The sequence below is a fragment of the Acanthopagrus latus genome, chromosome 15 (genome assembly GCF_904848185.1).
Source record: "Acanthopagrus latus isolate v.2019 chromosome 15, fAcaLat1.1, whole genome shotgun sequence".
Lineage (NCBI taxonomy): Eukaryota > Metazoa > Chordata > Actinopteri > Spariformes > Sparidae > Acanthopagrus > Acanthopagrus latus.
Window position 1 is genome coordinate 19,064,025 of NC_051053.1, and position 22,734 is coordinate 19,086,758.

The 22,734-nt window shown below is 39.7% G+C and overlaps 1 protein-coding gene across 1 annotated transcript in view; it reads right to left on the minus strand.

Moving 5' to 3' along the window:
- The window catches only part of arid5b (AT-rich interaction domain 5B), an 82,367-nt gene that overhangs the window by 16,172 nt on the left and 43,461 nt on the right, over nt 1–22,734 (minus strand). The window contains exons 5-6 of the mRNA XM_037123352.1: nt 6,467–6,630; nt 4,834–5,113 (exon numbers count right to left, since the gene is read on the minus strand). Coding sequence (XP_036979247.1) covers nt 4,834–5,113; nt 6,467–6,630 — 444 coding nt within the window. The remainder of the gene's footprint in view (nt 1–4,833; nt 5,114–6,466; nt 6,631–22,734) is intronic.

Sequence of the window (22,734 nt, forward strand, 5' to 3'; positions counted from 1 at the left end):
CTGAAAGGATGCAAATGAATATTGAGTACTTGTACAGTCACCACAATGTGATAAAATACAGCATATGCTTCATCCTGACAAAGAGATTTGTTAACCCTCAGTTGCAGCCTGCAGGTATGAATGAAAACCATTACAAGCATCAAACGCTTGGCAATATGTTCAAACTTCTGTTTGAACTAATGCAAATTCATTTGCATTGATTTCCCCATGCAAATACCCCATGACAGGCCGTATCAAAATACAAGTCTTGTGTAACATTTTCCTAAAAATAGCCATCTATGCTATGCAAATGCCTGTCTGTCTCTGAAAAGAAATATTTTGCACAAACAAAGAACTACATGTTCATTGGAGGACTTTTTGTGCCAATGACATTTGTATTTGCTTTCTGTAACATCATTGTTTAACATTTTTATATGAAGGCCTATAAATAAGAAAAGGAGGCCTCGCCTGGGGAGAAATCCATCAAAATTCAATCTGTGCGTACACAAAGCCTTGCATTTGTCAAAATGACATTTTCCTATCTCCGCATTTGACAGCATTGATTTTTTCCTTCCCTCCTCTCTGCGACCGTTGTCAATGCACGGGTGGAATAACAAAGGGAGCTGGGTAGATTTTTTCTGTTTGAACTGAGCACTCCGGCGTATTGTGCTTTCTGACTGTAGAAACAGAAAGATGGTCTATTTAACTAGCTTGTTATGCATCGACTGTAATTACCACAATAGCACACGGGACAGGGAGGGAACAGAACAGATAAAGGAAATGAACGAACATGCCTTTTCTTAGATGTCTTGTCATTAGCAATTTCTTTTCTTAATTCCCCTCTATTTGGCAGGGGCAATTATCACTGAGATAAGGATGACAAAACAGGAACACAATGCAGCCTCAATGACACACCGATGGCATGGCAATTAGACAACAAGGCTGAAAGAGGGAGACAAATTGGAAATGATGTTCACAATCACATGCTGATGCCCAAGCAGTGAAGCACACATGAGTCTGGAACAGTCACTCACACACACAAGCATGCACACGCACACACACACACACACACACACACGCATGCACGCACACACACAGTTAACAGTTGATCTTGCCGATCAAGGGCATTCACACTGTAACCACAACTAGTCCTGTTTTATTCATCCGCCGACCACTCTTTCTCTCATTTCTTTCAACACCACTACTGCACCCATACAACTTCAATGGCAGCAGCTGTACAGCAAAGTCAATATTAACCAAGTGATAAAAAATAGAAGGACAGCAGCTCACGTGAATAAACTGCAGCACAAAAACGTTGTTTTTTTTTTCTCTCTCTGACTCTAACGCTCCTCAAATGCACCAGCCGACTATTTTCTGTCGTTTCCTGTCATTCAGGTGCTACTGTGCATTCAGCCTGTATGAATGGGTTTACTGAAGTAATTTACAACCACATTTTCCCCTTAAAAACAGTCAATCAAACATTGTTGAATGGAGCCATCTTGAGGAAACTCTCACAAGAGGTATAAGAAATGAAGAAAAATGTGGTACAGCTTAAGAAGATTAGTCGATAGAATGAAAAATAATCCGCAACTATTTTTATAATCGTTTCAGCAATTGTTTAAGGCAGAAATAGTGAAGAATGTTGAACAAATTCTCTGGAACTGGACGTAGCAAGACATCTGAAGACATCACACTGGAAGCTGTGATAAGCATTTGTATTGTTGTTGACATTTAAAAAGCTAAACAAATACTTGATAATTGACCATTTATCTATTTTGTTGAGTTGTGTACTTACATTATCACAAATGTTTCCAACAATGTTCAAACCCAATTTCATTCAAATGAACTGTGTGTTTCATTTGGTGGCCTGTTATAACTTCCAGGGGAGAGAGTAAGAGACTGAGGAAGGAGGTCAGCGAATATGATGCCTAAATCAAATGGACGGATTCTCATCACCAACTATAGTTGTTTAACTTTAAGACAACAACTCCCGTGATCCAATACAACTTATGTCTTTTGTTCCTTTTCAATTAAGAGACACCTAGTGGCAGAAATTACAATGGCAAATCAATCACTAAAGACAATTATCACTAGTAGCAGTGCTAAATGTTAAAGGAGACCTATAATACTATTTTCCCCTTCCAGCTTTCAGTGTTTTAGGTTCTTGTGCATGTAAGACCATGTAAGCCTATTCTTGTAGTAACCTAAATAAAATAAAACTAAAAAACAAGTATAATATGTCTCCTTCAACAATAGACTAATATTTAAGCATGTTTTTAAGCCAAAATGTAATAAAAATTATCCAGCATCCAGCTTCTTGTACATCATGTAATTAATATAGACGTGGAGTTAAGAGGTCGACTGGTCTCAGATCAGTACCTTTGCTCAAGGATGTTTCATGCATACAAACCCTGGAGTAAAATATAAATTCAGCATGAGAGTGAGGCAGGAAAACAAACCAACAAAATGAATAAACTCTGTGTGAAACACGTTATGAGCCATTTGAGGTTCAAATCTCTCTGCTGGGCTGAATCAAAATCAAGCAAGACTCCACAGCTCGTAGATGAGGTGCAGCTTTTCGATATATATCAGATGTAGTTACTTTGGGGGATAAATCAAATGGATATTTTAGTAGCCCAGCCAACAACGCATTGGTAAGTCTGGTAAATCATTCAACCATCTGTTGCTTTGTTAAACTCCAGAGAACTTCATAAAAAGATTATTACTCAAACACAACTAAAATAACATAATTTCAATTTCCATTACAGGAAAGAGGGCTCTTTGATCTTTTAATGCATTTGTAGCGAGTTTAAAGGGAAGAATATGAAAACGGTGCCTGATTACATCTGAGGGTTTGTTGTATTAATTATGATGTGTTTTCCTTTTTTCCCCTCCTCTTTACATGTGCTGATGCGTGCTCGCTGCCAAGGACGAAGTTTAAACAGCATGATTTCACCATTTAATGAGGGCCTTGCTTATGATGTGTCTGGTTTTGAGATTCAAAGCATGTACTGTATGTAAAACAGTTGGCGCGTGGACCTCGACTTTATTCTCAGCTCAAACCGAGAAATGCCAACTAAAAGTAAAGCATGTCGGGTATGTAATTCTTCCTCCGTCTTACTCTCTCCATCTCCGCGCTCCCTCGCTCTGTCTCCCTCAACCACAATGACCTATTTAAGCAACAACATGTCGGCAGTCAAGATGACAGGATTGTCAAAATACCGTGGTGAGGTTAGCAGAGTCGAGGCGACCACAGCTTTACCTTCATGTAATGGTTTAGAGTAATGAGTTTTACTGTGCTATAAACTGTCACTGCTAAATTCAATAGACGTCTCTCTCCGTCTCCTGCCTCTTGTTAATTTGCAGATGTTGTCCTGCTACGTTCTGATGTGAACGGCTAAATCCTTCCTGGCTCATTTGACGTGAATGCAAATTTCCCTGCTTGAGTAAAGACTGAGAAAGAGGTACCTTTGAAAAAACACAGTTTTGAGATGAGAGTCCACATTCTCATGTGTCTCTGCCTTGAGATCAAACGCGTAAAACAAACCCACCTTTTTCAGTTTCAAGAGACCTGAGCGCGCCCTTTATGATGTTTATGTGCATGTTTCTCCTTTCTGTACCGATGCACACCGAGTGCAAGCTAAGCATCCGACCTAAATCAGAAATCTTTTATCTCGGGTGGACGTGTTTCCCATACATGTGATGTTCCTCTAACACTGTTAGAGGACGTTCTTGGCCTTCACAGGAAACCCCTTTGACAAGTGTGAGTAGATATTCTCTCCTTATATAAAAGCCAGCCAAAATGTGCTCTGACAGGCAGCCTCCGGAGTCTCTCACTAACCGCTGGATGGGATTTTTCTCAACACAGACAATTATTCCTCTAGTTTATTATTACCACAGTTTCAATGTGTTGTTTTACTATTTAACAGCGGTGTCATTTAGAGATTTTGGGCGTAATGCCTGCAGTAGTTGGCAGCCCTCTCCACTCCTTCTCCTAAAGCTCTCTTATTCTGGATAGTTAGGACAAAGTCTGCCCTTGACTTGACTGTAAAGCAGCTACTGCCTCCTCGTCTGATCACAACAGGGGGGCACTATAGATAACATGTGGTTAGAGATGCTGATTAAAATCCACGCTGGGTTTTTCCCTGTGTGGATTTTAATGACCTACAGAGTGTTGCTTCACTCCACTATCTGAACTGTAATTTGAAACTTCTGTTTGTTCTCTCCAAGCACAGGAGGGTTTAAATAATGTGTTTTTCCTCCCTTTTAATGGACATTTTGAACAGTTTTTGGTACTTTTACGCCTTTTCCTACAACATATGGTCAAAGTAAACACACTCTTTATTCAAATACCAACATTTCGACGCGTCGCGAGCAGCGAAATCGAAAATTGAAAAACGGAAAATCCAGGCAGAGAGCTCTGCAGATACGAGAGAATAACACGTCTTTTCTCCTCATTCGTGTTTCTATCTGTTCCTGTCTTGTTATATCTGCCATCTGTGATCTGCACTGATGGTTGAATTGAATTCAGTCTTATGATGTTGGGAGGTGGTGTGCAAAACACAAGGAGGAAGGAAAATACAAGGAGTTAAAAAGTAATGATATTGGTGTCAAAAATTATAAAGTACAGACACCTGAAAAATCTACTTGTGCAGTAATTATGTATTTGTTCTTCAGGTTCCTACATGTGTTTTTTCCTCTGGTACCCAGCTGGTAACGTTATGACCTAAATCTCTAAAATAACCCAGATAGGAATGCATCCCCATAAACTTTACTATTAGACTATTGAGTTTCAGCGAGAATACTCCATGTTTTTGCCGGTGAGGGAATAAGAGAATAAGTTGTCCTACTCACTCTGTTTGAAGCCGAGGAAGGGGATCCTCTCTATGGGCGTGTCTCTGTCTTTCATGTACTTGTAGAGCTCTACTAAGAAAGCCTGCTCCTCTGCTCGACTCTCTTCTGATGTTTCCTCCTCTTTCTTCTCCTCCTTCTCATTCCTCTCCTCCTTTTCCTTTTCCTTATCCTTCCCTCGCTCCTTCTCCTCAGCTGACGATTTCTTATTGAGGCCGTTGGCCTTGTGTTTGGCTGCCGGGGTTATTTTTCCGTTGGGTACCGTTTTACAGCTGGGTTTGACCTGCGAGGAGAGAGCACAGAGAGTCGGTGGATGAAAATTGAACCCTTAACGGAGCATTATTCAAATGATGTCAGATAGTTTGGATGAAATGTGTCTGGGTTCAAGCACAAACAAATATCCTTGCAGGCCACAGACGCAGCCTCTCATTGATTATCAATGGAGCGGCTCATCGTGTCATCACAGATTAGGCGCATATTAGTTTGACTCTTCGAGAGAGAATTGCTGGTATTGATTCAACTGTCCAAGGTCATAGGAATAACAGCGGCGGAGAGGCTTTTAGAGTAGATATTTCCTTCCCTTTCAATAATACAGCCAATGTCAGATGAGGGCTTGAAAAACAACAAAGTAACACAGCAAAATACAGAAACTCAGAATTGAATTATTCAGAGTTTCAGACAACAGGATGTGATGACTTTATTTGTTTCTAATGCAAATTAGCTTTTAAATGTTCTACCACAAGTAGCATGATTTTGGTGGTGGTTAAGTGATTCTTCTGTTTTCACAATAGAGCCTGATATTGTTGGTGAATGCAGTGGAAACAAAGTGAAAACATCTTGTTCCACTGTGGGTTCATGTTGTACTTGTTTAAATGACTTTTATGTGGTCAGAGGAAGAGAAAAGCCACACAGACAGAGACATTGTTGCTACTCAGTAACTATTCTGTGATGACGTATGTCTCACGGAATAAATTAGTCAGGTAAAGTTGCATTGTGGGTAATGCAGGCATCAGGATTTTAAAAGAAAGAAGAATGTAGTCCAACTATGTTGGGTGTCATGCTTCAAAATCTGTTGCCTACATTAACCAGAATGCATCTTAACCACTGAGTGACATCACTGGAGGTGATTTATCAGATTACATGCAGCTTCCTCCAAAGCTACAAAAGCCTCCCCGAGGCCTGTAAATACTACAACACATATCAAGTTTATTAGAAAAACATAATAAAATTGGTATCTTTCATTAAAAAAGTCTGGTTTCTTTAACCAGCCCCTCTCCTGTACACATGTACTACGTCTTTGTTATATTTGGTTAAACTTTCTTTTACATGTGGCCTTAGCAGTCATAAGTTTTACTAAGTGTGCTGTACAGAGTGTAATACTGCACTGTGCTGCTACTGTGTCTCTCACAGTGACTTGTCTGGGAAAATAAATAAATAAAATACTATAGCCTTGATCTTTCACTGAGGATACAAGGACCTGGAAAGCAGTTGGTTGACAACACATTTTTAGGTGTCGCATGTCATTACTGCAGAGCTGCTGCATGAGAGGGGACTAAAAGTGTGCAATTCACTTTGTATGATTTACTACATTTCTTTGTTTTTGTCTTATCTGACAATTCATTTGATCACATCTTACCTTGGTTGTAGTTTTGCTCTCTGGGCTGCAGGGGTCATGTGCTGCCACTGCTGTTGACCCCTGGGTTAACCCCGATGACCCTTGACCCTGAGCGTGACCCTGGCAGTCCCTCCTCTGAGAGATGGATAGCTTCTTTTTCCGAGGTCGCCCCTTCAGGTTGGGAGCTGAGGGAGAGGAAACAGTGACAATGAGAACATCCATTTAGGTGGAAACGTGCGCTGACGCAGCACTGTCTTTTTAATCACACTTTATTTCCACCTCTTTGTTGCCAATGTAATTCTCACATTCTTATTTTAATATAATGTATCTGAGAAGAAGAATAAAAGCCATACAGTTTGCATTTCCTCTTTGGGAACACTGACATTCTAACTGAAGAGGACTGAGTCTATGACAGGAACATTTTACAGGGAAAGGAATTTCACAGGCCTGCTAGCCTGTAGCTAATTATTTTTAAACTGGATTAGTGCAACATTGTGCTGAACAGGGGCAGCAGGCTGCCAAATTGCTCCAATGTGCTAGTAAACACGGTCCTCAAGTTCCCTCTCAGCCCAAAAGAGAAACTACATTTAAATTCAGACAGATGTATTTTTAAGATTTCAGATGAGGGCGTTGTACCAGTCAAAGCAATTAGTTTATTACTGTCAATGACAGATGCTGGTTAACCCACAAACCCACAAAAAGGAAGACATTTTAGACAAACTGTTCCTGCTAAGAGAAATATTTATTACCGATGCTACAAAAACTCAGAGCTTGCATGTGTTTCTCACCACAACGGCATATTTAATGTGGCTCTATTTTGTCTTGTTTTTCCTGACAGGATTTCACAGTTACCAACTCGTCATCAGCAGCGACATCATAAAGAATTGCACCATATACTGAAGCACGTCACATGTGCTGATCATCATGGTTCCATTTCCCTGTTTGGCCTGCTCATGTCTTAAAGCTGAACGCTGTTAATTAAAAACACATGAACCTGCCTGATAGGAGCTCTTTGTTTGAAAGGCTGGCAGATATAATTGCTCAGTTCACATTACACACACAATAAAGTATTTAAGCCCTCCAAGTCCTTTGTACACCCACGTTTATGTCAACCCGCGACTGTAATGTAACTTCTTGGCAGAGAGCCTTGCCTCCACGCAGCAACACAAACAGAGATAAGCTCAAAGGAGGGAGAGAAAGGGAGAGAGAAAGAGAGAAACTTCAAATAATCCAAGTTCAGTCACGTATTTCACAGCGTCAACATTCTTTCTCTCCATCTGCAATGACAATTAAATCACATCCAAGGTTGTTCTCTGCCAAAAAGACTCTGTGATTATTTTTGTCGGCTCAAATTCCCATCAAGAAAATGCTACAATAACACCGGAGCTGCATAAAACAAAGAGGCAGTCATTAAATAGTGTAAAATGATCACGACTCAGCAACCTATCACTTCATGTTGTTATTTTCACAACCGCTACGCCGTGGAGAAACAGTGCAGGGAAAATTCCAAGGGCATTTGTTGTGCATTTGTCATCCCTTTGGCACCCAAAAAAAACAAGTTCTCAACACTGTAATCTTTACTTAGAAAGCACTGGGTGTGTTTCTTCCTTCGGTTCTTTTTCATTCTGCTGCTCACTCTGCCTCTTTTACTCTGCCAATTACTCATTAATGCTGAGAAATTACATAAACCCTTATTATTTATTTATTTACTTATGGTTATTTTTGAGCATAAGCTGAATTCATTGCCTGAATACTGCAGCATATTGTAGCATTCACAGAAGAAGCTAGAGAATACATACATTAACAAAATCAAATCATAAACCGAGCTTTAAGCTGATAAAATCTGACCGATGAATACATGTCAGTGCATTTTACAACACAAACATTGTGACAGACAGGTTTTGACTTGCTGGAGATTTCGATTTAACATGTGACATCAGTTAAAGCAAACGTCGCACAGGTCACGCTCCCACTGCGTTTCTGTTTTTAGTCCAATCACTGACCCTCCTGACACCCTACACTGAGTTACATAACCTGCCTGTCTGTTTACATTTTTCATCAGGTCAAACACTGCTGCGTAAGAAAAAGCTGCAATTACAGCAAAACACTGCCGCATAACACACAGTGACACGGCCGTGAGCAAGTTTAAATTCATTGACTTATTGATAGAGTGCAATCTGTGCAAGGTGGAACAACCCGAGCGGATATTACTGTAAACTGGAGGTCAAACGGTGCATTCATGTATTTTTGTAAAACACACACAAACAGGCACACAAGGTCAATCTTTCTCTGCTGCAGAAGTTGTGCAGGACTGCTGATCTTCTCGCTCTCCTCGTGGCAGAGTTGCATAAGGGAGGAGTCATCAGCTTTAGAATAACACAAAGAAAATCTGACTCTGTGCAGATTGATTTTCTGGAATGGAAACATAGACATTTATAGTCTGTAAAGAAAAACAAAGCCAACATCACAAGATAATGATTTTGCAGCACCCTGGGAGATGTGATATTTTTACCTTTATGTGGGCAATAAGTGTTTTTGTCAATGTACCAGAAAAGAAAGATAATTTAAGTATACTTCTCTGAACAGGCCAAAAATGGGCACTACAGACTGACATTAAAAAAACGGCTGCTGACGAAGCTAAGTCCTTTTTTTTTTTTTTACTTCCCATCCAGTTACTTATTTCTGAGTCTGTGGCTTTTCTGCTCATCTGGGTCGTCAACTTGACTTGGAGACGTGCCTTGAAGTGACCAGTGGACTCTTGCCTGGTCCTTCACAAACCCCAGAAGGCATACAAAAACACGCAAACACACATAGACAACAAATGACACAACAGTCACAGACACACACATAAAGTTGAACAGCAGTGAACAGCATTCTCCCTCCCTTGTCAGAGGGAGGTGAGGCCACACAAAAACACACACACACACACACACACACACACACACACACAAGTATATAAATACAGGTATTCCCAGGGGTGTGAATCCATCATGTCTTGTCACAGAGCACAACCCCGAGTCATGGAAGTCAGCAGCGAGATGCACAGCCTGACAACTTGATCCCCGGTTGCAACCCAACGCTCTCAGCTCTTAACGGCGTTTACAACACGGCTTTGTCTAATAATTTCTCACCGCTCAGATTCAATTAAATACAGCCCCTAAAACCTCGGTTTCATTGCCATTCAGTTGATGTCAAAGATAATGAAAAACTCATTAGAGACAGCTCAGGAAGGGTTCTGACGGTTCTATGCATCAACAGAGTAGAGCCACAGGGAACCACAACAAAATGGACTGATTGATTGAGAGGCTGCTGGGAACGGAGAGACATATCAAGCCGACTGGAGAATTCGACTGATGGATGCCTCCTCTGATAACGCTCACAAAATCGAGTGAAGGAAAAAAAGCTCAATATCTACATGTGTTCACTTAACGACTGCCTCTTAAAAAGGACGGTGATTTCAAAAAACCTCATTAAAGAAGATGGACAAATAACCGCTCCGGTGGTGCACATTTTCCTGTATTTGATTGGCAAACAGAAATTAAAAAAGCTCAGTAAAAGAAAGAAATACTTGCGCAGCCACCTTGAGCTTTCATTTCGCAGTTTGGAAAAAAACATCTGTCACAACTGCAGATGTCTGCACAGGTTACCTATAGAACAGTCAGAACAGCCATTTCAAGGGATATCGGTACACCACAAGACCGTTAAAATTCATGTTTTTCTCAGGATGTATTACTATTTGGTGATCCTCTTTTTATCTAGTGCCATTATCACATCAAAATAAATTGCTTAATAGTTTGGTTAAAATAACTCTGGTCTCTCGCGGCAGAATTTAATGCATGTATATGTGTCACCAATGTACTGTTTTCAAGCTGTATGCTGCACTCTTGCCCATGCAACATTTCCTCTTGGGGACAATAAAGTATATCTTGTTAACATATAAGCATGCTGAGATGCTGAACACATTGAAGCTGCTTAACATCACTATGTTGGCATGGTGATTTTGAGATTGTTAACATTTTTTTTTGCAATCTTCTTTGCAATCTCCTTAGTAATCATATTATGGAAATGAGCAACAAGGCTGTTATGAATGTTGATCATTCATTTTATGGGCGCTGATAAAGGTCAAGCTGAAATAAATCACTTATGAAAGTTGTTGAGGAATACTAAAGTGTAAAAGCTACTAATGCCAGACAAAAACAACCCTGGTCCAACAGGAGGGTTACAAGACCCGTTGGAGCTCAATCATTAACATTCAGGAAAATTGTGCGCAGAGTAAACGCAGAACTCTTTACGGATGCAGCAATTATTTTGACTCTTCAGGTGTGAAGTAGCAACATCTAAGAGTTTCTATCCCCCGTGCAGACAAACTGTGAAGAAGAATCTTCACTTTCATTTAACAAAATACCCACTGATGTCTTCAATCACACTCTTGATTCAACAGTTTAACTTCAACTTCCTCACACTGTAATGAGGTCCAAGGTCAAACAAAAAGGAGGAGGAAGGAGAAGGAGGAGGAGGAGGAGGATGAGTGAGGCATGACTAAAACAAGCGCTGCTAGGTGAAAAACATGTTTTGACATATTTTGTCATCTCACTTGGTTGCAAATTCACTGAAGGCCTGACACCCACTCAACAATTATCAGCATAGCTCGCAGCCAAAGGTAACATTCATGTTGAAATACAGGACTGTGTCTGTACAGTACATTATGTCCCAGAGGAAAGACCACAATACAAAACATTACAGTGCAATTTTGTAGTTCTAATTCATCTTTTATATGAACAAGTAATGTCTCACTGAGATAAAATGGTCAAAAGGAAGCAATACATATGCTGATCCAGATCTTTAGAGCAAGCATTTGGTAACTATTTCAGTTAGTTAAGCAGCACAATGAATGTGAATTCTCCACAAGAGATCCACTCAGTCAGTTTTCAGCCACTCCTTAATGAGTTACACGGTGAAGGAGCAGATGAGTTAAAGATTTTTTTTTTAATCAAACACAGTGTAGAGTCATATGTAAAACATCCTATGAGTGCAGACCACAATGACCGCAGCTTCAGGACAGATATCTATCCACGCAGGTGAGCAGGAGCCCTCCCCTGGGATGGATTTGCAAATGAAACTTTACCTATGAATACGCCCACACACAGACAAAGGAGGTCACTCAGGGCTGGCATACAGGGTTACAATCGGTGCGTTGGAAATTTACAGCCAGCCATAAAACATAAGGCACCATGACAGACAGTATTTAAACTGTGTAAGCACCGGGCAGATGCATTTTCATGTATTTAAAAATGAAAGCAATAACAGTCCTGAAAAAGGGAACTTCTTTGATGGGAAACAGAAGCTGAGTTTTGTAACTCAAGTGAGAATTAAATGGAATTAAATAGGATTAAAGGGAATATGATTCATGAGATGAAAATATGATAAATGGGAAACAATAACAGCACATGTCAGAATGAAAACCAAAGTAAATACAACCTCACAAATGGTGAATAAAACCTGACAAATCACGATACAAAACAGTCTCTGATGCAACTCCTGAGACTCAGGCTTTAATCTGTAGAGCAGCAGAGCATTAAATGTGTGATCAGTGAAGTGATATTACACTTTGGTGGAACATTTTAACTCCACTGGAGGCACAGGGATGTGACAAGGGAGGCTCTAAAGCAGCAAGGCAACAGTACCAGAGAGAATATAAAAAAGGCAGCAATGACTGATTCCTCAGCTGGTAGTGACAGGCGACGGCGCGTCTTCACTATACATCAAAGACCTCCGATGTTGGAGAAATTTCAAGTATCTTTGCTCAAGGACTGCGTGTTTCTGACCAGAGTTTTAGGAGGTGTTTTTGTGCTCATGTCTCCATCTAGAGCTCATTTCTAACTAAATAACTTGTCAAAGTTTTCTTTGTAGTCTTGGGTTATCAAACACATTAAAACAATGGGGGTTCTTCTGCAAAATATCAGGGCACATTGTGCTCAAACTGCTTTTTTTGATGAAAGCAAAAATCTGGGGGATAAAAATATGCAAAATATGGATGGATACACATATTGAATGGATACACATTGCTCTGTCTAACAGGTGTATTTATTAACCATTTTTATATTGTAATATGTACATAGCCAAGGACAACAAATGATGATTAGCACTGTGCTTCATCTGGTGCAATACATTTATTGTCCTTGTTCAAAAAACAATGAATGAATGAAACTAACTTAAGAAAACAATGCAAACTGGGGTATTAAATATCTGAGCACATTCTGAACATACTGTACAGTGAACACACACTATCATTTTGCATTTCCTGGAATTTTAAATTATGGAGAATTGGCTTTCAAAATACTAAAAAAACAAAAACATGTGTTTAGTAATATAAGAAACTTTTACAGTTTCAGTTTGACTCATTTAAATCTCTCTTACTACAGTCCAGCGACCAAAATCCAGATGAGAGAAGTGAGGAGTTTATAAAAATGTTCATCTGTGTTGGCTTTGGTTATTGCCACGCAGTTCAAGGAAAATGAAAGGGGAATTCCAGTATCCCTCTCATAGTTGTGACTGTTCTGATAATGGCTTATGATAAAGTTTCACTCACTTCCTCCGTCATAGAGATTTTGGAGATGCAGCTACAGCAAAACAACATATACTGGCCAAGATTTTCAGATAACCTTATGACATTCATGTTATTTACTGAACGTTACATTTAAGGTTTGATGACATTCACATCAGGAGTTGGAGGGAACGGTGGTGGAGTTAAGCCACATTTCACAAGTGTGAAACCACAGGATATTTTTAATGACACCTCGGGACAATTTCCAGCTGTCTTTGTGGTGACAAAACTGGATATATTTTGTGATGAGGAACCATGGGGTTAGAGCATTTATAAGTGTGACACCACCAGATTTTTTTAAGGAGACCTCGAGACACTGTTGAGCTGTATTTCTGGAAACAAAAGATGGATATTTTTGACAAGAGGTCTGGACACCAAGGTCTGTATTTTAAGCCAAAACATGATCTTTTCCTGACCCTAACCAAGTAGTTTCAGAGTCTTAACCTAACCAGATTAAAAGCGAGAGAGTTGTCACAAAATCAAATTAAAAAATGTAACCTAAAGGAACGTAAAGTTGCGACATAGTGGTAACATCTATTGCCAACATCTATGCTAGCGATTGGGCTGGGATCATTACAACAAAACTCCACAGGGCACCTTTAATAAAAATGTATGCAAATGAAAAGCTTTCTTTCCATATATTTAAAGTAGTGAGTTGTATGCACCTACTCCTCTTCATCATACTGTTGCCGACTGTGTCCACCGTTGAATTTCACATTCCAACAACAGGCACATCTGAGGCGCTCATAATTCTCACTTTGTCACATCTGACAGCACTTATTCCTCTGTTCCTGCACACCAGGCACGTTCCTGCACGGAGCCATTTGAGACACACTGACAGCACAAAAAAAATGTAATGAACAGTAATACTTCAAGCATCTCTATCACTGTAATCACCAGAAATTACACAATGCACCCACAGAGTGAGACAGAGTGTGTGGGTGGACAGAGTACACTGTTTTTATTAATCATCAAAACCTCCGTAGGTTGATAGATGATACAAGTGTTAATTAATTTCTCATAATTATACAGAGGGAGATCATCATTGATAAAGTGCAAAACATTTCACAGCTGAATTTAAAAAGTACAGTGTTTCATATTAGGGCAACCTCAGGCAGATTTCACATCAGTAATACTGAAATATTTTCATCAGTGGTGTTATTTTCCTGCCTGTTTTCACCCACAACTGCAACATAAGAAGATATTTTTACACTCCTGTGGCTGAGAGCTATTCTGGATTTAATGAGGAATGCATTTGGCTCCTTCTTAGGCATGACAATGGATACTAGTTACAGTTATTACACAAATGCATCCAAGTTTTGCCCGGCCTTCAGCAACAACAACCTCACCTTCCGATGTAACAGGGGGACAGAAAGAGGGAGGGAAGAGGATAGATGGAGATAAAGAGACAGATGGAGAGGAAAAGGAATAAACACCACCGAGCAGCTACAGTGACAATTTATATTTTTCACCCGCGTTCAGAGTCAATGAACAGTGGTGTGCTCGGTGAGAGCACCTGTGTCAGGAACTCTTGTCCTGACTACTGACACACAGAAAATCACTGTAATACAAGACTATTAGAGCATGCATCTGAGTAAAAGGCAGGGATTAGTCCAGCCTGTTACTAAAAGAGCTCTAACAACAGTCCCCTGAGGTGCAGCAGACGCATCCTCAGGTCCCCAGCAGCTTCTTGTAGACAGGTCTGTCTCTCAAAACACGCATCACTTGTTGAGTTACTACAGCCTCTCTTTTAAAAAGCAATGTACCACTTAGTCCATATGGGTATTGTTTGTTTCTATATCTCTGAAAATTTCATTTTAAAAAAAATGCAGTAATTGCTTTTTTTTTTTCAGAGGCAGCAGAACAAGCTGAAAACACAACTCTGACAAATTATTGCTTTCCAGAATAGTTCTTGGAAGCTGTTAAACAACATGTTCCCTGTGTGTAAGTCAGGTCTTCTTTTAGTTCTCTTTCGGTCACAACCAGCCCCTGAGGCAAATATCAGCCCGGTCCCAAGATGAAATGTTGGCAAACTGTATCTGCAAACCACTGATATGTTCACATTTGCATGTGTCATAGGCTATGTAACATATTGACATTTCAACAAGACGTGTTGTATCACGTTCATATTACGCACTTATGAGCCAACTGTCATGAATGTTGGTGGAGGCAAGAGGGCTGGCAGCTAGGTACGTTTGATGAGGGATCACGGGGTTCCAACATTTGTTAGCATGAAATTGTGTTTGTGAAGATAAAATAAAGGGATCTTTGGGACACTTTTTGTAACCTTTACCCAGTGGGTTTTGTGTTAGCTGCCAACTTTGTCAGTCTGATGTTTTTGGTAGTGAACAGGTTTTTGGCAGAAAACAGCTGCCTGTTGCGGCCTGAAACAAGGTCGATGAGAGCGGTTTGAGTGAAAAGAAACATTGTGGGTAGCAAAACCAAAACAATGTGGCAAAAGAGTGAAGTGATAAAGAGCAGAGTGATCCCTTTCATGTCACTTGATCCATTGTTGATATACGAAAATATCTGTTTGCATATATCTTTAAATAAACAAACATGTGTCCGACCACTCTCTACCAAATGGAATAAATCCTCAAATATCTGCTGATTAACCGGAGTTCAACAAAAACAACACTGTTGCTGGAAAGAGATGATGATGATTATTTCAATGTCATTTTCAGCGCTGTGAGCACCACAAACTAAATTAAATTGACCTCCATTATTAAGAGGTGAGGACAGAACCCCTCAACAAATTAAACCAAATATCTGTGTGGTTACCACTTGTGGTGTAATAAAACATCATTCTTTTTTAGCAATTTGGTTGCATCTTTTCATAAAACTCACTCTCTATATGTGCATGTGTTCCGTATGAACACACAAATATAGTGACATTGCAAAGACAGGAATCCATGTGAGATTTTCTGGTCTGCGGGGATATTCTCTCTAGATCGATTCTCCTTGTTGCAACAGCTCTGACATCCCTGTTCCACTCTATTTCCCAAACCCATCATTTCCTATACAAATACCGCATTATATCAGCTACAGTCTGTTTTTATTTCCCTCAAAGACGATTCCCCTTAGCTGGCTGACTGACAGCTGTGTGTGCATGCATCATTATCTCCTTCACAGTGCCTGTCTGTTGCCGTAGCCTGTGGCAGACCTCAATCACACACTATTAGAAATGACTCACATTTCCACTGCAGGTGCACCACGTATTATACGAACCAATGGGATATAGGTGGACGAGCTGTCCTGCCCATATGGCGCTATAGGCATGTTAAATCAGGCACCGTGGGCCTAATAAGCTCATCTGATTTAGCTTGCGGAAGAGAAGACATAATGAGTGAGAGTGCTACTGATAATGTCCCTGTTCCTGGAAGCTGAGGTCAATGAGGCCAATAAACTGTTTAGATAGAGTAGAGAAAAATAATAATAAAACTACAATGGCTCTCAGTAGAGCGCATACCTCTGCCAAGGCCAAACAGTCCATTTAATTCAAACTCGCCTGATTCGACATCAAATAAAATATTATGAAAGCAACACTGTGTAACTTTAAAGTGAATCTGGAAGATGGCTGATTGTTAACTGAACTGAGGACTTGTTCAGGATGTACCCAACCACTTGCCCAATGTTGGGTGGGATGAATGGATGGATGGATGGATGAATGGAAGGCATGAGACTCAAAATTCAATCATTTTTCTCTTGGAAGTGAGTTTCTACATTTTCATGATTTTAATGCTTATATTTATTTCAATTTATTTGTTTTTATCATAACCCTTTTCTTTTACTTGCTAGATCCAGATTTGTATTTGGATCCACATGAAACTGTACTCACTCTCAAATAACAGCCACCTAAATGTGCGTGTTTTACCATGCATTACTCCCTGAGAAATTTACAACAATGTTGCCTTATAATGCCTTATAATATTACAGACAGAGAGAAAAAGTTCCTATGTCCCCCCACCAAAGGTAAATGGGGTCTATTCTAGGCTGTGGCCAATCCTCCATCCAAGTTTTGTTGAAAACTCTTCAGCAGATTTGGTGTTATCCTGCTGATAAACAAACCAACAAACACAAGGACACCAGCAAAAACATAACCTTCTTGGCTCCCATGTACAAAGAAAACCAAAGAGAATAAACGTAATTGTAATCAATCTAAGACAATGGGCAAACTTTGAGAAAAAATTGAGTCATTAACTCTTTTTTTGTCATATAAACTCATCTCAACTGTCCCAATTTGTTTTTTTTTTCAGGTTCAAGAGAGCAAAAAATCTTAAGAGGAATACTAACTGAAGCCAGTTTAATGATTAATTTGAGTTTGGCTGAGGTTTAAAATGCTGGTCAGGTCTGAAGTCCTAGTCTGAGTTTTCTGCATACAGTCAGGTAATAAGATCCACAATGGAGGGTCTATGCTAATGCCTCGGCAGATAGTGTGCAGTAGATAAATCATGTTTATAGACTGATGTCCTCGTCTATGGCCTCTGTGAATATAACAAGATTGCTTCCAATTGCATCTAAATATGAGCTTTATGCATGCAAACACACCGCATAATAAAATACTGCGCACGCGGATATGGAATAAAGAGTCTCGCTTGCCATTTTAAACTACCCAACCCACCACTCCTGCTATTATCTGGTGTTTATATTCTAATATGTGACTATACCGTAAAATAAATAAATAAATAAATAAAATGCTGCTTCTTTGTGTTGATCCTGACAATTTGTCAAATTTAAATTCAGCAGCACTGGGAGGAACACATCAATTCAAAGTGAAATCAATCCCCCCCCACCCCCCACACCCACCGCCTCTTTTTGACTTTCTCTCCCGCTCTCCTGCTTCTCCTATCTATTTCTCTTTCCTTTCTGTAATAATTATGTGAGCGGCAGCAAATGTAATTACAAAGGGGTGGGGTTGGTGGGGAGTGTAGGGTGGTGGTGGTGGTGGTGGTGGTGGTGTGTGATTGCTTTGCATGCACAACAAAATGCAACATTAAAAAGCTATTATCAGAAAAGGGAACATTTTGGCAGATATACGGCGGAGGGCAGCTCCCGCCATATGTTTGTGGAGACGGGGACAACAAGTCAGGTAGTAATTATCAATCATCATCAGGAGAGACCTGTCATAACGCTACGCCGGGCACGCTCTGACTGGCGTTGCCATGGAGACAAGCCCACATCCCGGCAAGCGTGTGTTTACCAGGACATTAAAAATACACTCCCATATTTTTATCTCACACTTATAATATCATGTCAATCGTTTTTTTGAGTTTCTTGTTGAAGTGTGTGTGTGCGTGTGTGAGAGAGAGAGAGGATTTCCAGCCAAGCCAGACTAGGGAGAGAGAAGATTTTTTAGGGGACAGAATTGAGGATAATTTGGGTTGAGGTTATGGTTTTGGTTTTACACTGATTTCCCTGCCCTCAGGATCAGGCATGTTAGGGGTTACAATTAGCAGAAGTAAATGGAATATTCCCACCATTGTAATATTAGAATAAATGTGAGAGTGTATGTGCACATGCCAGTAATGAGCTCATTCCTGTGACCACACTGTTGCTGTACACAGACTCTCCATTCAGACTGTCATTGTTAATATTCCTCAGCCGCCAGACGAGGACATTCTCCCCAAACCATCATGACTTTGTCAGTTTCAATTTTACATATTCCCTTTTCGCTTTTTGCATAGCCTACTTCAATTTCCATTTTACATACACCGCATGCCTTCAAATCAAATTTCACTCCTTGCCATGCCGGCTATTCAAGGTACTAGCATTTTCTGAACAGTGTACAGTAAGTGTGACTTCTCACAGCATCACACATGAGGAATGTTTCTGGATCCTTTCCAAATGTTTCTAACGACAATGGTGCTTTCAGCTGACAATCAATTTTCCATGTGACCTCAATCCATTACCCTTACAGGAAATCAGGATTATTTTCACTTAAAAACAAGCTCGGCAAATTAAATACATAAGCAAGTAAACATGAAAGCAATTTTGGGGGAAAAGGGTGTGAGTGCAGTATAATTTTTTCTTGCTTTATTATTGCAGTCATTTGAAAAAAAGAAAGAAAAAAAAAAGAAGGGTAGTGCTCTTAATTCATTATTTGTGCGCTGTTGTGCATGCTCCCCCTGGGGAGAAGCAACATTACTCTTTCATCAGATCAAATGAAGCGGAGCCGTGCCGTTCCAGGAAGAGCCAATTAAACTGTTCAAAGAAGTTTATTATTGCGACGGATTATGAAATCATTCTCATCGGATTCATTCGGGTGTGTGTTTCGACAGGGGTGTGAATGTGTGTACTTTGCCACAGCGCAAACTCATAAAGGCTGTCAGCTCAAGCTTTCCATTTGCAAAGTAAATAGGAAATTATGGCACGCAGTCACAGAGCTGCATGTTTTACAAGGGAAATCTCACAAACTTAATTTGCAGTAAAATATAAGCTTCCTTCTTCTCTCATGTCGTCCTTCTTTCTTTTTTTCTTTCTCTACTTTCTTTCGCTCTGTCCACCTCATGTGATTGCCTCATGATGGTAGTGTCGCCTGTTAAGCACTTATTAACACACATCACATTCGAGACATGGCGTGGTTTAATCTTAACCCAGATCCACTGACTGACACACACACTGAAGAATGCAGTGACCTCTGACCCTGGAGAACTTAATAATATCACCAAGTATTTAGCTCAACGCACACACACACATGCTTGGTGAATCATACCAGAAAAATCTCATTGGCGCTGGCTGAAGTCGCACATATTTCTGTGTGTGTTTAATCTGTAACAACTAACGGCGCTGCTCTGCTGTCAAGACAACAACAAACAAACTAAAACACAATACAGGATGTGAATAACCGACAAGTGAACATGTCGCTTTAACTTTAAGCAAGTGCTTCTTAACAGCTATTGTTCCAGGAGAGGAAATTGAAAAAAGAAATCCCATTCTGCAAAAGAAATGTTCAGAGCGCACAGAGGGACTGTCACAAATACACGCCCTGTTGTTCCGAGAGGGCCAAATGTAAAACAGAGTCAAAGTTATATAATGTGGAGGGATTTGCTAAAAACGGGATAACCTTCAAACGCTTCCACATCATTGATACTGACAGACTGCAGCAACAACTCAGTAGGACCAGGGCTTTAAAAATACAGTATTTCAATTTGGCTTTTTGAGAGGGAGAGGAGAGAGAGGGAGGGAGATGGAGGGAGGGAAGGAGGGAGGGAGAGATGAAAGGGAGCAGTGGATAAGCTTCAAGGCTTATCCTATTCATTACTGGAGGAAAAAAAAAATCACAGCATCGACCTATAAATAAATGAATGCCAGGATAAACACGAAGCCCATACATCAATAAAACATATGTATTCTAATAGATCACGCTCTAGTTACACTTGATGGGATAGAGTCGGCCAATGAGCCCAATCATGGGGACTTCATCATCTTGAAAAGCTACAAAGCATTAAGCCAGGGTGATTACAAATAATCATCATTCCCTTGACAAAATGGGCCAATGGATACTTTTATTTCTCGTCTCATTTTTCCTTGTATATATGCTAATGTATTGTATTTTAGGAATATAAAAGGAGTTTATTCACATCATCTACAAATAATTCAAAAACAGGCACTGACCTGAAAGTAGCTTCAATTTCAAAAGCTACATTAACTAAGTCACTTTATTGTGGCTATCATACACTAAAGATGGGAGGGCAGGGTATTTATAGTTTAACAGTAAACTTTTACTGTGTATAATAACATCAGTGCACAGAAACAGTGAACTTCCCTGGAAATTTATCAACTTTAAATCAGCCTGAGCATGTTTATCTGCAATATGTTCTATATAAACAAAAAGTGTGAAAATATAATGAAAGGCATAAAATGGAAATACTACCTCAAAATTGTATTCAAGCCCAGAACTCGAATAATAGTTACATTTATCAGTGATCTCAAACTCCCCCACCACAGCAGTGTTCTAAAAAATAATGTCCAAATTAGCTGCCAGTAATGACATTGTTAATGTAGGCGTTCTCTTTTCCAGGAAATCTCTGCATCATTTTGTAAAAGAAAACTGGAAACATCAATCACAGCCATCAGTTACAGTGTAATCCTCTGCTACCATCATGTTGTAAGTGGCGTAACAATGATTTTCAACGTCACTTGAGTTACACAAGATCTTTTCAGGGACAACAACTGTCGACAGGCCTCCACCTGCAGACGTGTGAAAGATCCTCGACACTTTAACCCAGAGGCTTAAGAGGGCTGTTTCTACAGCAGCCTCGCTGGCAGAGACAGACTTTGTAAACAGCATCTACAGTTACACTGATGATGAGTCAGACATGCTCACTCCAGGTTGCAACATGCTGTTCTGTAATTTGTATTAGACACATTCAGGGGAACTCACATCTGATGTTTTGTGATAATATGACTCAATGTGACGTCCTTTACAACATCTTTTTGGCGTGTAAATATAATCGTGCTCGATTTAAATCAGGCTTGCCGACAGTGCTTCTTCCCCATTTGACAAGTGTATTAATGGAGTAATCATCTAAGCCATTATGAATGAGGTCAAGCTGGACTGGTCAGCTGAAGTGTAAAGTAATTAATAACACGCTCTGCAATTCATCAGAGGATTAAATTACAACACTGCTTCGAAAGATTTTTTTTTTTAATTTTATTTTTTTTATCTCCAAACCTGATAATGACCTGTCAAATCATTTGTAACCATCAAAACAAAGTGGATAATCACCTACCACGGGAGGACAAGTTTGTGCCTTTTCACTACCAACATTTAAACTACAATATATTGACTTCCTGAAGTTGAGGCATTCAGCTTGCTATAACAATCAACGGGCAGAGACATGAAATGTTGTTGAGTGATCCTTCAGAGTCAACACTTTAGCGCCTTTATTGTTTTTTTTTCATCGCCAACATGTTTTGGTATTGCAGTTGCAAGCAGGAGCCAGTCTGAAAACTCTTTAGTGGTGCGTTCCAGGACGCTCCAACATCCAGTGTTTGACAGTCAGCCACTTGATTCATAATCCACAATGTGTTGACAGGATATTGTACCACACATCCAGTATGGTAATGTGATTTGGTCTTTACTTTTATGTAAAATGGCTCCTGTTAGGTAGATAGAGATATATACTGGATGTCGAAGGATCCATAAATGAGGCAACAGGAGAGATTTCAGTCACAGCTGCAATAACGTGATGATAGTCTGACTATAAAAAGGTGACAAAACTTTATAAACTATATAAAAGTACATTTTATGTTACTGCACACAGATTTTCACACTGTAGTAAAGGATAAAATGCCAGGAAGTCTTATAAATAAGTAAAATATGCAAAGGTTTTGAGAGCAAACTAAAATATGTGGATGTTTTATCCTGCACTTTCCATGACTATATAAATCTAGATATTAAGATACTTCAGTGACATCATATTAATATTAGTCTAACAAAAGAAGAAATGCTGTGTAAATGATCCCTACTTAAAAACGCTTTATCCCCAAGGGGATCTTTACTAAAAAGACAACTGTCCTTTACTGCCTTATCTAATATTTTAAGCCCCCTCCAGTCAAAAATATGTTTTCTTCTTGTTCCTACAGCTGAATGTTTGAGCTTCACTGTGTAGAAACAATATGTGTATGCAGAGTTCAACACTGGAAAGCTGATTTTCTAGGGGCATGATTTGTGACATCACAC